The sequence below is a fragment of the Mesoplodon bidens genome, assembly GCF_964165515.1.
Source record: "Mesoplodon bidens genome assembly, chromosome: 2".
Classification (NCBI taxonomy): Eukaryota; Metazoa; Chordata; class Mammalia; order Artiodactyla; family Ziphiidae; genus Mesoplodon; species Mesoplodon bidens.
The window spans coordinates 71,722,856-71,735,527 of record NC_138177.1 but is presented as its reverse complement, the minus strand read 5'-3'; the positions used below and the strand labels follow the sequence as shown (position 1 = coordinate 71,735,527).

The 12,672-nt window shown below is 46.3% G+C and overlaps 1 protein-coding gene across 4 annotated transcripts; it reads right to left on the bottom strand.

Annotated features, from left to right (window-relative positions):
* Positions 1 to 240: 240 nt before the first annotated feature.
* Positions 241 to 11,656, bottom strand: ETV3 (ETS variant transcription factor 3; the record flags this gene model as incomplete). Of its 4 annotated transcripts, none has more annotated exons than XM_081256740.1 (5): positions 241 to 1,449; positions 7,261 to 7,376; positions 8,621 to 8,858; positions 9,451 to 9,509; positions 11,464 to 11,656. In XM_081256740.1, 4 exons carry the CDS (start codon positions 9,494 to 9,496, stop codon positions 314 to 316), a joined length of 1,536 nt encoding a protein of 511 aa, XP_081112866.1. In that variant the 3' UTR covers positions 241 to 313. The 4 variants fall into 4 exon arrangements, with proteins under 4 accessions (XP_081112866.1, XP_081112867.1, XP_081112865.1 ...); XM_081256741.1 differs by having other exon boundaries at positions 9,451 to 9,506; XM_081256742.1 differs by having other exon boundaries at positions 912 to 1,022.
* Between the last annotated feature and the right edge of the window lie 1,016 nt (positions 11,657 to 12,672).

Genomic DNA, 12,672 nt, shown 5'->3' with positions numbered 1-12,672 from the left:
CAAACAGTATCTTGGCCCTCTGGGAGTTTGTCAGAAAGTGTAAGCCTCAACAGGAAACAGAGGCTCTTTCTTCTTTCAGTTTAATACCCTTCCCGTGTCCTACTCACCAGGAAAAAAGTGTGTTCACATCCCATCTAATTTACAACAGAAGATACCCCCATCCTATCCGCCAAACATAAAAAATACACGTCTATGCCCCTAGAAGGATCAAACCAGCCTAATTCCCTCCCCACCCCCCACCCTGAAACCTTGCTACATAAATACATGTATGTGTTTGATTATAGTATAAACAGCTCCCAATCAACTTCCAGTTCTAAGCGTCAGCAGCAGCCGTTGCCAAGCCCCGGGGTCCTGACCCATTCCAGAGGAACTTGCCATTCTTACTCAGCTCCCGGGCTTCAGGGTCATCATTCCAGCGCCGCTTCAACCGAAGCTTGGGGGGCATCAGGGCATCTTCTTTCTTCTCAGGTGCACCGGGCTCTTTGCCAGGCCTGTCCTCACTGTCTTCAGTCACCTCTAGGGGTTCTTCACCTGGGGTGCTAATGGGTACAGAGGGCCAGACAGGCGGTACAGCCGGGCGGGCAAAGATGGTGCCTTTTTCCTCTTCTGTGGTCCTGCTTGGCACACTGCCCTCTTCTTGAGAGCGCTCCTCCTCTTCTTGTGCCGACTGCCTGAGACTCTCAGGATCCTTCTCAGAGGCTGGTTCCACCTTAATTCTCGGGGGGACAGGAGCCAGCGTGGGAACAGTGACAGGCGCTGCCTCCTCGCTGCTCTCCACCCTCTCCCGGTTCTTCCGCCCGACAGGTGGGGGCTGCAGCTTGATGGAAAACTGGGTTGACTCCTCAGGATGCATCTGGCACTGCAGCGGTGGAACCATGAGCCCTGGGTAACGAGGAAATGTCCGCGGACTCAGATGGTAGTTGAACACAGAACAGGCTTGAGAATGAAGGTAGTGTTTCATTTCCTCAGGGTTGAAGGAGAAGCAACTGCTGCTGGTGAAGGGGCTCAGGCCTGGCGACGGGCTATAGGAGAAGATGGTGGGAGTCAGGGAGAGGGCTGGTGAAATGGGGACATTCAGGACGCCTCCACGGCCGGGGATGGGAGAGATGGCGAAGGGGCTATGGGGGTCAGGGTACATCCCTGGCCTGGAGAACAGGGGAAGCATGATGTCAGGCTTGCGCTTCTGATGGCCAATGCCTCCGCCGACAGCATTCCGGGAGGACATGAGATCCACACCCCGGCGCCAGTCAGCGGCTGAGCCATCCTCCAGCTCCGAAAGCTCCACCTTTCTATCAGTGCCAGTGCTTGACTCCTGGCCAGAAGCAGTTAGGGAGCTGGCAGAGAAGCGCCCTGGCTGCACCTCACTAGTTGGAGAATGGGTGTCCAGAGGTGGGAAATGGAAGCGGGAAGAGGCTGTTGGCACTGGTGGCGCACTCTGGGGAACCACACCTGTGAGGGAGGAAAAGACAAAAGGCCACTTTGGAGGTCTGGTCATTCATTATCAGCAATTTTACTTATGCTAAACAAGTACAAGATGTTGAAGAGCAACAGAAAATAAACATTCCAGCTGGACTGAATCCCTCAGCTGCCCGTCTCTCTCAGCTTCCTGTACTCAATTTAGTTGCCACCTTCCTCTAGAGTCTTACTCACTGTCTTCACAGTACTCATTACTATCTAAAATATCATTTACTTGTCTATCTGTATTCTAAAACATAAATCCCATGAAGGCAGGGACTTCCTACTATTTGCAAGTAGATTTCCAGCAGTTCAGGGCTTAATAATTAGTAGGTGCTTAATAACTACCAGTTGAATGAATGAATGGGCATTACAGCCTTCTCCTCTGAAACTCTAAATACTGTATATATACCACCTGCTTTAACTCTCAGCGTATTTTCATAATTTTGGCCATATCTATAAAGTAAGCAAACAAACCAAAACCAACGAACAAAACTGGGAACGATATGTATGTAAACAATGCGTTAAAAGCCTGAAGACCCTTCACCTCACATATATGAACACGAACAAGACCACATTTTAAGAACAAAAACAGATCACAGAAAGAGGCTATGTTTGTTAAGGTAGGTTCTCATGGTGTACCTTTTATCATTTCAGATATACAATCACTACTTTGTAGAGATTCAAAATTTTTTAAATCTCTCCAATCTATTTTCTATTATACATATTCTGTATAAGGATCTCCACTACCATCCTGCTTTCAAGCACTGAGGACGCTGGGAGAAAGTCGAGCACCTACCACTTCTCCCAAATTCACAGACTAAAAACTGAAGCTCTAGGCAGAAACCAACACTGTGCTACACATGACAACTTCAGAGCCTCACAAGTTCTCAACTCCCCCAAAAGGTCCTTCTGACAATCAGAGCACAAGAGAGGTACGAGGCCTCAGGGACCCTTTGGGTGCCTGGGAGGCATCAGTGGCTTCTATCACTGATGACGTCAGGAGGGCTATTTTTACTCTGAGGGAAGGACAAAGGAGAAGAAAAAATAAGAAAAACCCAAATAAGTGAAAGTGTGGTGATCCAGGAGAAGAAACAAAAAAGGCGCACAAGATACGATGTGGGTAGGAATTGCTTGCAGTCTTCTATTCTTGTTATAATTGAGTCATCCTCAGATAGGACTCTGGGATCGGTAGGTATGTGCAAGACTGTAGCTTTCTTGGCACATGTGCCCGAGTAACACTGTGCCAGAGCAGCATTTCAAAATGATGTTTCACAGAAAACTGGTCTGCAGGTCTTTTTTCTAAAACCACTGATTTAAATTGCACAATTAGGAAAAACAGATGGATGACCTTGAATATAATTTGAGTAGAGTCAAGAGGGTCTCCAAAGTATCACTTCTACTAGCTTATTACAATGGCTAAAATTCTATTCTTTTTTGATTCTCCTGGATCTTTATTTTGTATCAAGAGCACATCTATTCAAAAGCAAAAAAAAAAACAACTTCTATGTGTTCTGAAGGACTGAATAAGTATAATGTGGAGGGGGGGAAGGGAGGTGGTAGAGGAGGTCTTATCTCCTAAACAATTTAGTTTTTCGCTTTGTTTTTTCTAAACTGGAGGATATCTCAGTCCCTACACAGGCTAAGGTACACTGTAAATCTGCAGAAGGGGCAGAATACATAGCATTTTCCAAATGCATTCAGAGGGAGTGAAGGAAGGCAATTTGGAGGTGGCATTCTGGATCCCTCACCTCTGATCAACTGCAGCAGCCCTATTTTTATATGTTGAATCAGTATGTTGAGATGACAAATCTAAGATTTTGTCTGAAAACTAAGATTGCTGCTTAAAGAAGTATGAATAACACTGCTTTGAAGAAGACAACCTTCGTGGAGCCACTATGAAATCAGAGTAGTAGGGCTGGAAAACGTGGGTTTGAATCTTAGTTCCAGCACCTTCTACCTTGTAGCCTGATACAAGTAACCAACTGCTTTTTGAACCCCTTTAGCAAAATGGGAATAATAAGGCCCTTGTCTAAGTTCAAACCCTGGCCCTACCACTTAATAGCTGTGTTACTCTAGGTAACTTACTTACTTTTCTGTGCCTCAGTTTCATTACCTGTAAAATGGATAATAACAGGACTAATCCTCATGCTATGAAAACTACAAGAGTTAATATTTGTAAAGTCCTTAAACTGGTACCAGCACATAGCAAACTGCATGTGTTTGTTAAAATAAATAAGTTTTTATTAGACAATAATCATGATTAAAAAAGCAAAACTTTAAAAGGCATATATCATTTAAATATGGACCATATATTAGATAATAGTATTAGAGCATGTTAAAACTTCCTGGGTATGGTAATGTTATTGTGAGTAGAAGGAGAATGTCCTTGTACTTGGGAGATACATACTGAAGTACACAGGGATGAAGTGTCACATCTGCTACTTAATCTCAGAAGATTTAAAAAGTATATCGAGGGCTTCTCTGGTGGCGCAGTGGTTGAGGGTCCGCCTGCCGATGCAGGGGACGCGGGTTCATGCCCCGGTCCGGGAAGATCCCACATGCCGCGGAGCGGCTGGGCTCGTGAGCCATGGCCGCTGAGCCTGCGCATCCGGAGCCTGTGCTCTGCAGCGGGAGAGGCCACAACGGTGAGAGGCCCGCGTACCGCAAAAAAAAAAAAAAAAAACAAAAAAAAAGTATATCGAAATATAAAGCAAATGTTTATCTATTGATTAGTGAATCTAGATAGAGGATATATGGGTGTTTGATGTTCAATTTTTTCCTCAATTTTTCTGTAGCTTTAAAGTTTTCTAAAATAAAGATAAAAAAACTGGGGTGGGGTGAAGTGAGGTCTCAAGTCCATCCTGGAATTGGTCTGCTCTCCCCCCACACCCTGACAGGTAACATTTTTACTAGTATCTTCTGTATCTTTCCAAGGTTTCTTATGTAAGTACATTTAAAAAATACATTTTAAGGTAAATATTAAAAATACACTTAAACATTAAATATTAAAAAAATTTAAAAAAATTTTAAATGTATTGCTTCTATTTTTAAAAACACACAGTTCAAAATAGCCCAACTGTATCAACTCACCATCTAGACAATCTCTCTCTAGCCTCCAGGATCTAAATCCACATAGCTCTGCTTCTTAGAGCATTTATCACATTCCACATTGTATTCCAAATTGTGTTAAACCTCATATATCTTATCTCTCCTGCTAAATTTTAAGTTCCTTGAGGGAAAGAGCTCCCCCATAATCTTTTTCTTTGTCTTTAGGGCTTAACACATTATCTGTTGAACAAATGAATGAATCTCAATCCAGAGAAGGAATGTATGATCTATTTCAATAGCTCAATCTCTCAAGAATTGTTTCCTGAGAAAGTGTCCAATAGATAACTGTATTCAAGTCACTCTGATCAATCTTTGACTCTGCTGTCATCCTTAATTTTTTTTTTTTTTTTTTTTTTGCGGTACTCGGGCCTCTAGCTGTTGTGGCCTCTCCCGTTGCGGAGCACAGGCTCCGGGCGTGCAGGCTCAGCGGCCATGGCTCACGGGCCCAGCCGCTCCGCGGCATGTGGGATCTTCCCGGACCGGGGCACGAACCCGTGTCCCCTGCATCGGCAGGCGGACTCTCAACCACTGAGCCACCAGGGAAGCCCTGTCATCCTTAATTTTATCATTTGTAAAATGAGGGTACTGAGATGTATACTTATTTGGCTAGGAGAGTTGCATGAGTTAATTCACAAAAACACTAGGCAAAAGTACCTCCATTAAGTAGGTGTTCAATAAATGTTACATTCCTTTGTCATCATAAAAGTTAACCTGAAACATCTGGTCTATCTGGGTAAAAGTTCTCTATGAACTAATGACTCTAGTTCTTTGGGGTTATCTGCAACCAGGATGTAAAAACGAAGTAGTATCCCTAAAAGTTTTGCTTTCCCCATGACTTTCTGATTAGGATCTTGAGCTTAGTTAAGGATAAATGTTGGTTCAACCACCTTCAGGCACAATAGGTGGTGCTAGGCCACTACTGTTAGGTTTCTAGACCAGAGTCTTCATATAGTGAGGGTCCAGATTTCCTTTCCCTGGAAAAGCATATTACTCCCAAGGGCTGATGAATGCCCCATTCCAGGTTGTCCAAGTGGCTGGACTTGTGGGTTTTCAATAGATAAAAAAATGGGTCAAAGACAGAAGAACAAGACTCACACACTCTGGTATACCCAGCTAGAGTCAAAATTCCTCTAGGTACACAGGAGGGGGGCAAGGGTGAAAAATAGAGGAAACAAGATTCCAGTGGTTAGAACAGGTTTGATTTCCTAACGCCTCTCCCTCAGGCACAAGGAAAGAAAACAGGTTGTAATTAGAGAGATGCATTCCAATACCACTTTTTTTTTTAAATGCATGCCCCAGGGACAGAAGGGAGTGGTTACAGGAGAGATGGAACTGTAATGATAGCAGCATCAAGCTAAAACTGCCCTAACTTGTTGTGTGTAGTAATTACATATCTGCTATGGATCTCAGCATTATATTCTCTCAGCCACACCCCTGCTCTAATTTTTCAGGCTTCTTCCAACTTTTCTCTGAGAAGTTGTAATACTACAGAATCACAATCAGATTTCTTGGCCTTGTACAATGCCACAAAGACAGAGCATTAATGGACTGCTCAGAAACTAGTTAAACACAATCTATTTTCTTAGGCAGGGGTCTGATTTGCATCTTAAAACAAACAAACTAACAAACAAACATCCTTATCAGAGACTGCCTTCTGCATCCCTGAGAGGCAGACCCAAAACCTCTGTGAGAAGCTGTAATGGAAACCTGTCCTGTGGAGAGCCTAGAGGGGAAGGCTTGCAGCACTTCAGAGGAGAGAAGGTCAAGTAACCCCAGAGTCCTGTTCTCTGAGGCGTTGTTGGTGCAGATCAAAGACACTGCTTTTCACTGCAAACATATGAACCTCCTGTGATCAAGGATGCTGTGGTTTTGATGACATTCACTTGATAAGGGTGAGCTTGGTTGTTTCATAGAAAATCGGAAGTGTTTGTAGAAGCTAGTTCTTGTCTATGAAAGAGCCACTGGGCAGGTTGTTAAAACTCTGAGTCCTGAACTTAAAGATCAACACAAACCTATCGAACACCATTCCTAAAGAGGACAATGTAATAATATCTAGGAGATGACAAATAATATGCAGAAAAAGGAACCAAATAAACCAAATCTATCTTGATGCTGCAGAGTCTATGGGAAAACTTGAGCAAGAACGCAGAGGAAATCCAGGGGATCATATTACTTTGGTGTTTCTAAATACCCCTTAAACATGACAAATCCTAGACCTGGGTTTTTTTTTTTTTTACCCTGAAGGTCTCTCTATTTCTGATCATTTCTACAACTGTCCATTCAACTGTCCATTCAAGGATAACTCAAACATCTGTGTCTCAAACTGAATCCTCCTCCAGAAATTTAGGTTCATATTTGACTCTATAAACACATGTCTCTAAAAGTCCCATCAACTCCCTAAATCAACATATCCTTCTGGAATCCTGCACCCCTGCTGGGTTCACCTTTCCTTTTCCCAGTCACACTGAGCAGATAACAGAAACCATGGGTGTGTTTTCCCTTCATAATGTACCTATGTCCCAGATTTCGGTTTCTGAGGGTCCAGAAGAGAGCCTTTGAGAGAAGCAACCAACTAGGCAGGGTATTACAGCATTATATACTGGGACTTACTTATGTGATCACATATTAGACCCGCGTTTTTAAAATTCTTTTTCAACTCAAAATTTATCCCCACCAAGAGTGTTTGCATCTTACCACTTGACCGTATGTTGATGAATGGGTAGTTGGGCATCACCAGCTTGTTGAAGTTAAATTTATAAGTAAACCTTTTCCCTTTTGTTTTATGAAGGATCCTCTTGTTGTAATAGTATCTGTAAAAACAGGAATGCACGTCAATTTTATCTTCTAGCTACTGACAGTTTTTGATATACTTAGGTAACCACTAAGATCAACAATTCTTGCTGAGTATTACTTGCAAACATCACTATCATTCTTTTGCAGCCTTGCCCTTAGGTTAGAGCTGGGAGACCTAAGAGCGTACTTTTCCCATTCAATTTTCAACTAAATTCTAGTCCTTTACAAAGACAATCTCACTTTGAGATCCTGAACACCTATCCTAGCCCCAACCACCTTTCTTCTCTATCTCTCTATGGTTTCAATTCTTTAGTCCATTTCCTTCCTGTTCCACTGTGTGTCACTGCCTTGTTTCTCCTTTCTGCCTTGCCCAGGTGGGGGCAGACAAATCTCTTGGGAGACCTGATGTGGTTAGTCTGGAGGCCTAAGCTCAAGGCATAGACAAAGGAATGCAGAACTGTTTTATGGTGGCAGGTCAAACAATGGTACACCCTGATCTGGAAAACAGCCGTCAGCCTGGCCTACTTCACTTTCAAAAGGAAGTGAGAGGCTCCAGCGACGCTGCTGCCCAGATTTTACATTCAGGGTCACTAACAGTGAAGGACGGCAAGGGGATTTCAATGTACCTAGAACCTTGAGGCTTGAATCTATTCAGTGGCACAGGTTATATAAACTGGCCCCTGGAGGGCTAAAGGGTTATGAAATGTAAAGACTGACAAGAGGAAAAGAAAACCTGTGAAAACTTATAGTGACCAATCTTTAGACAGGCGGGAGCAACCTATGTACTGACAACGCACTGAGCTCACTGATTGGTTCCTGAATAGCTCGGGCACTACCTTGCAGTGAGTGCTCTCTTGTGTGCTTGCTTCACTCTTTTTCTAGTTTCTTCCAGGAGAGCCTAAAAAAGAGAAATTCTAAGAGATTTCTAACAGGGAAGTGTAAACTAATCTTTTGGATTATAAATGAGCTCCAATCCAGGTTTCACCACACATTCTCGCCCACTACAGAGCAGAATTGGCTGTCAGAATCCAGTGCCAGCCACGTTGGAATTCCCTCCTACATATAACCAAAGATATGCCTTTTCTCCTCCTGTGCCTGTGCTACGCAGATTCAACAGCTCCCACTCCCACTTTAAAGCTACACCTTATTCACTAGTGTAGTCTCTTATCACCTGATATCTTTTTTTATCTAACATTCACCAAACTACTTTAGTCTCCTTCCAATCTGTTAACACAATGGATTTGGGAATCCTTTCCCTTACCTCAGGGCCCGGCTCAGCTTGTCATAATTCATCTGTGGTTTGCACTTCCTGCGGCCCCAGAGGCGGGCCACCTCGTCTGGATCCTTGATGACAAACTCCCCGTACTCTCCCTGCTGCCAGGCGATGACATGGCGGAACTCCTCCTTCTGCAGCAGCTCCAGGATGAAGTGCCATAGCTGGATCTGCCGGGAACCCGGGGACGACTCTGTTTTATAGGCCCAATCAGGAAACTGATACCCTTTAATATGAAAAGGGCAAGATCAAGGTAGTCAGGAGCTAGGAACATACATACCTGCATCCCCAACCTCACATTCCAATGCTCAGAATCTCTGGAGTGCTGTGCAAACATGCCACAAACACCCTTTCGGTCAGCTGGGGCTAACCACAATAGCTGAGAGGAAAGCAGACAGAAGTTACCTTTCCTTGTGGCAATCATTAAATCTGGTAAGAGATGGGCAGCAGCACCCAGGTGTCTAATCTCTTACCCTTTCAGATCTTACTAAATCTCATGTCTACTTTCTGTAAGGACATGAAAGTTCCAAAGGGAACAAACAGGAAAGATAATGTTTTAGGAAAATATAACCTTACCCTCAAGGTTGGAATTGTGTCTCTAACAGGAAAGAGACTCTAAAGCTTGGGATAAGGGTGTGGTGACCAGACATGTTAACATTTATCCATAGGAAACAAGCCTACAGCTGTCCTAGCAGTATCTACCCTGTCAAGAGGCTGTCAGCCATGGTCTGGCATTTGTGAACCAAGCCCGAGTGGAGAGAAAAGGAACCACTGAGGGACATTCCAGGTATGTCAGAAGATGATTAACTTCTGCTCACCTCCACCTCCTTCTGGCTTTTCCACGATGCTACAGCCTGCTTTCATTTTCACCCTCCTGCTGAGAGATACAAGCCACATCAATTACTTTAAGGTGCTATTTATTTATTACCCTCCCAATGTTTTCTGGCACAGCCTTTCCCCAAACTTCTTTTTCCCTGTCTTTCCCTCCTTATGTAACCCTCTTTCTTCCAAACATGTCACCTCCAAACTGCTAATCCCCAAGTCATCAAATGATGGTCCTCAAGTCATCAGCTTCAAAGGCCATAATTATCTCCCACCTGACTTTAAGCCACAAATTGTAAACACTGTTTTTAATATTTGCTTTCTTCCTCCTGACCAGTCCTTCAAATGTAAAAAAGAAAGGGTATGGTGAAATGAGTCCAAAAAAGCAGCCAAAACAAGTCAAACAGTTTGTCTTCTATTACTAGACAGGCCCAGATGCCAAGACACACAAGCCTGAGTTCACCCAGATGTACCAGTTTAAAGAAGAGTTAAAAAAAAAAATCCAAAGCCATCTGATTGCCACTCAAGAATGAACATCTGATTTTGATTTACTTTCCTGAATTATGTGAGATGGGAGAAGGAAAACTTCTCCCAGTCAGAAACTGCCCCTTCCTCCTTGAAACAACACCCTGGGATACATTAAGTAAACACACCATATGTACAGTTACTCTATACAAAAACACACACACACTCCTCCAATTATTCTTTGAGAAAAAATTTTACATTTTCTCCCTTTAACAGGAAGGAAAAAAAAGCAAGCATTTCTGGGAAACTTCTGTTCAACAAGTGGAGGGAGTCTGGCTGTGATTTGAATTCATTCCACCCAGATTTACAGTTCCTTAATAAATTTCCTGTTCCTAGCAGCAAGCAGCCTGTTATCAGTCAATCCTTTAACAAAAAGGAGGGAAGGGTAAAACTGCCAGAGGGATATGCGGGCAGAAGGCAGATCGACCCTCACCCAGGCAGTTCCCCAGGGTGAATGACAGGCCCTCAGTACCAACATTAGCAGGAGTCTGGAGGCAATGTAGGTGCCTTAGTGACCCTACGGTGGGGTGGGTACAAATTCCTAATCTTGAAATTTCATCTAACCTAGGATTCCTCTAGATCCTTTGACTCTTTTTTTCTCACCATACACATTAAGAAGACCAGCAAGTTTCGGGCTATGAAACTACCAGGGAATGAGGATGAGATACATACCCCAAAGGAAGGAAAAAACAAACATAAACACAGACACAGAATTACACACACAAGATACACAATAACAAGCCCCCAGAGCTGAGGCAGGAGTTTCCTCTCCCGGCTGCTTCCATCTCCGTGACAATGAGAGAGGAAAAACACTAATTTCCCCACGGCTCCAGGAAGCTGCCCTGGACGCTAACAACTAGATTGCTCTGTCGGATCGCGGGGTCTTTATTCTGTCACCGGAATGCCTACACCCACCACGACTCTGCGATCCAAACCCCGCTGCAACAATGACTTGCCCAGGAAGCTCTCTCCTGACATCCCAACTCCCCGATTTCACCCATAAAGGCCTCCCTCCCAGGGGCCCGGAGGCGCCTCTCCATGCCTTAGGCAAATTCATTCCGAGGACACTCTGTGCAAGTAGGATCACTCATCTCAACTCTGCAAAGCTCGGCAGGCCCCTCGCCCTCCCTCGGATCGCGACCATTCCCCAAAGAGTGAGGCTTGCAGAGTCTGGTGCCGCGGATCCCCCGCTGCAGCTCCCGGTCCCGACTTCCGCAGCCCCGGGAGCCTCCTTTTTACCTGCCTCCCGGCCGGGCCTCCCTCGACCCGTGGCCTCGAAGCTCCGCGGAGCCACCGCACGAACACTGCCTGGATCCCCGTCGCCCCTCAGCCGCGGGGCCCCCTCCCTCCCCCGCCCCCCGCACTGGGGGAGGCCCGGCTGGGTTGGTACGTGGCTCGCCGGGCGGCCCCGACCGCAGGGACGCCGTCCACGCCGAAGCCGGGGGTTCTGCCCGGAGGAACCTGGCGGCGAGGCCGGGACTCACCTCTCCCCCGCACGGTCCGTCTTCGGTCCGGTCTCCTCCGCGGCGTCTCCGGCTCCTCCTCATCCACCCCAGCAGGAAGTGACCTCCTCGGCTGCTTTCGTCACTTCCATCCTCAGCGGAGAGGGCGGGGGAGGGGGCGGCGCCCTCCTGCCGGTCTCGCAGCCGAGCCGCGCCGCACCCAGCCGCGTCTCCCTTTCCTTTCTCCTTTCCGCAGATGCCGACTTCCGCCCGCACCCAGCCCTACGGCGCGCGCTCCTCCCGCCGCGCTGCCCGCGCAGCCACCCCGGCGCGGCGCGTGCGTCACGTTGCGGGGGCACGTTAGGCACGCTCGCGGCGGGCGGCAGGGCGGGATTCGGCGGGACTCGCAGTGGGAAGTGGCCCTATAGGCCAGCGGGGCTGCTGGGGGCTTTCCCGCCGGCCTGGTGTGGGCCAGGCCCTGCCCCGGGGGTCACGCCTGTCGCGGGAGGGGACCTCGCAGACCCCACGGGAACGGGCCCGGCGCCGGCATAAAGCTTCCCCCAGACCAGTGAGAGGGGGGTCCCCCGTTTCTCCTTACAAGGGCCCTGCGACCTCCCAGAGAGGAGCGCCTTCACAATGGGAAGAGATACCCGAAGACCTCAGAGGTCGTTCACTGCCATCTAAGAAAAGAGTCTTTTCAGATACTTACAAAAGAATCCGCGAGGCTTTCTGTGAAGCGCCTTGCTTAGGCATTACACCCTCCACCCCGCTCCGTTAGGGGAGTGTGACGTTTCCTCGCTGACCCCCAACCCCCTGCCTTTAGTCTTCATTTGTCCACATCTCAGCAGCTTGCAAGTTTTCTCCCTAAGTCATTCAACTACATCTCTCCTCTCTTTGTCTTCCGTCTTTTGTTTCTGCTCAAGCAGTTATAAGCATCTTATCCAAAGCATTTTCTGTTCTTCCTTTAAGGTTCACTAATAGTAAAGGATCTCAAACATCTACTTTATCTCCATCCCCAGCCCCATATGTCTGAGTGATGTCCAGGCCTGGTTTCACTCCAAAAGGAGAAAAAAGGGAGGAGTGGGGATCAGTAAAGGTGAAGTAAATTAAAATGAATAATAAGAGTGTGCCAGAAGTGAAATGGAGTTGAAGGACAATTTGGGATAAAGGACTAAACTTCCGGGGCTTCCATGGTGGCGCAGTGGTTGAGAGTCCGCCTGTCAATTCAGGGGACGCGGGTTCGTGCCTGGG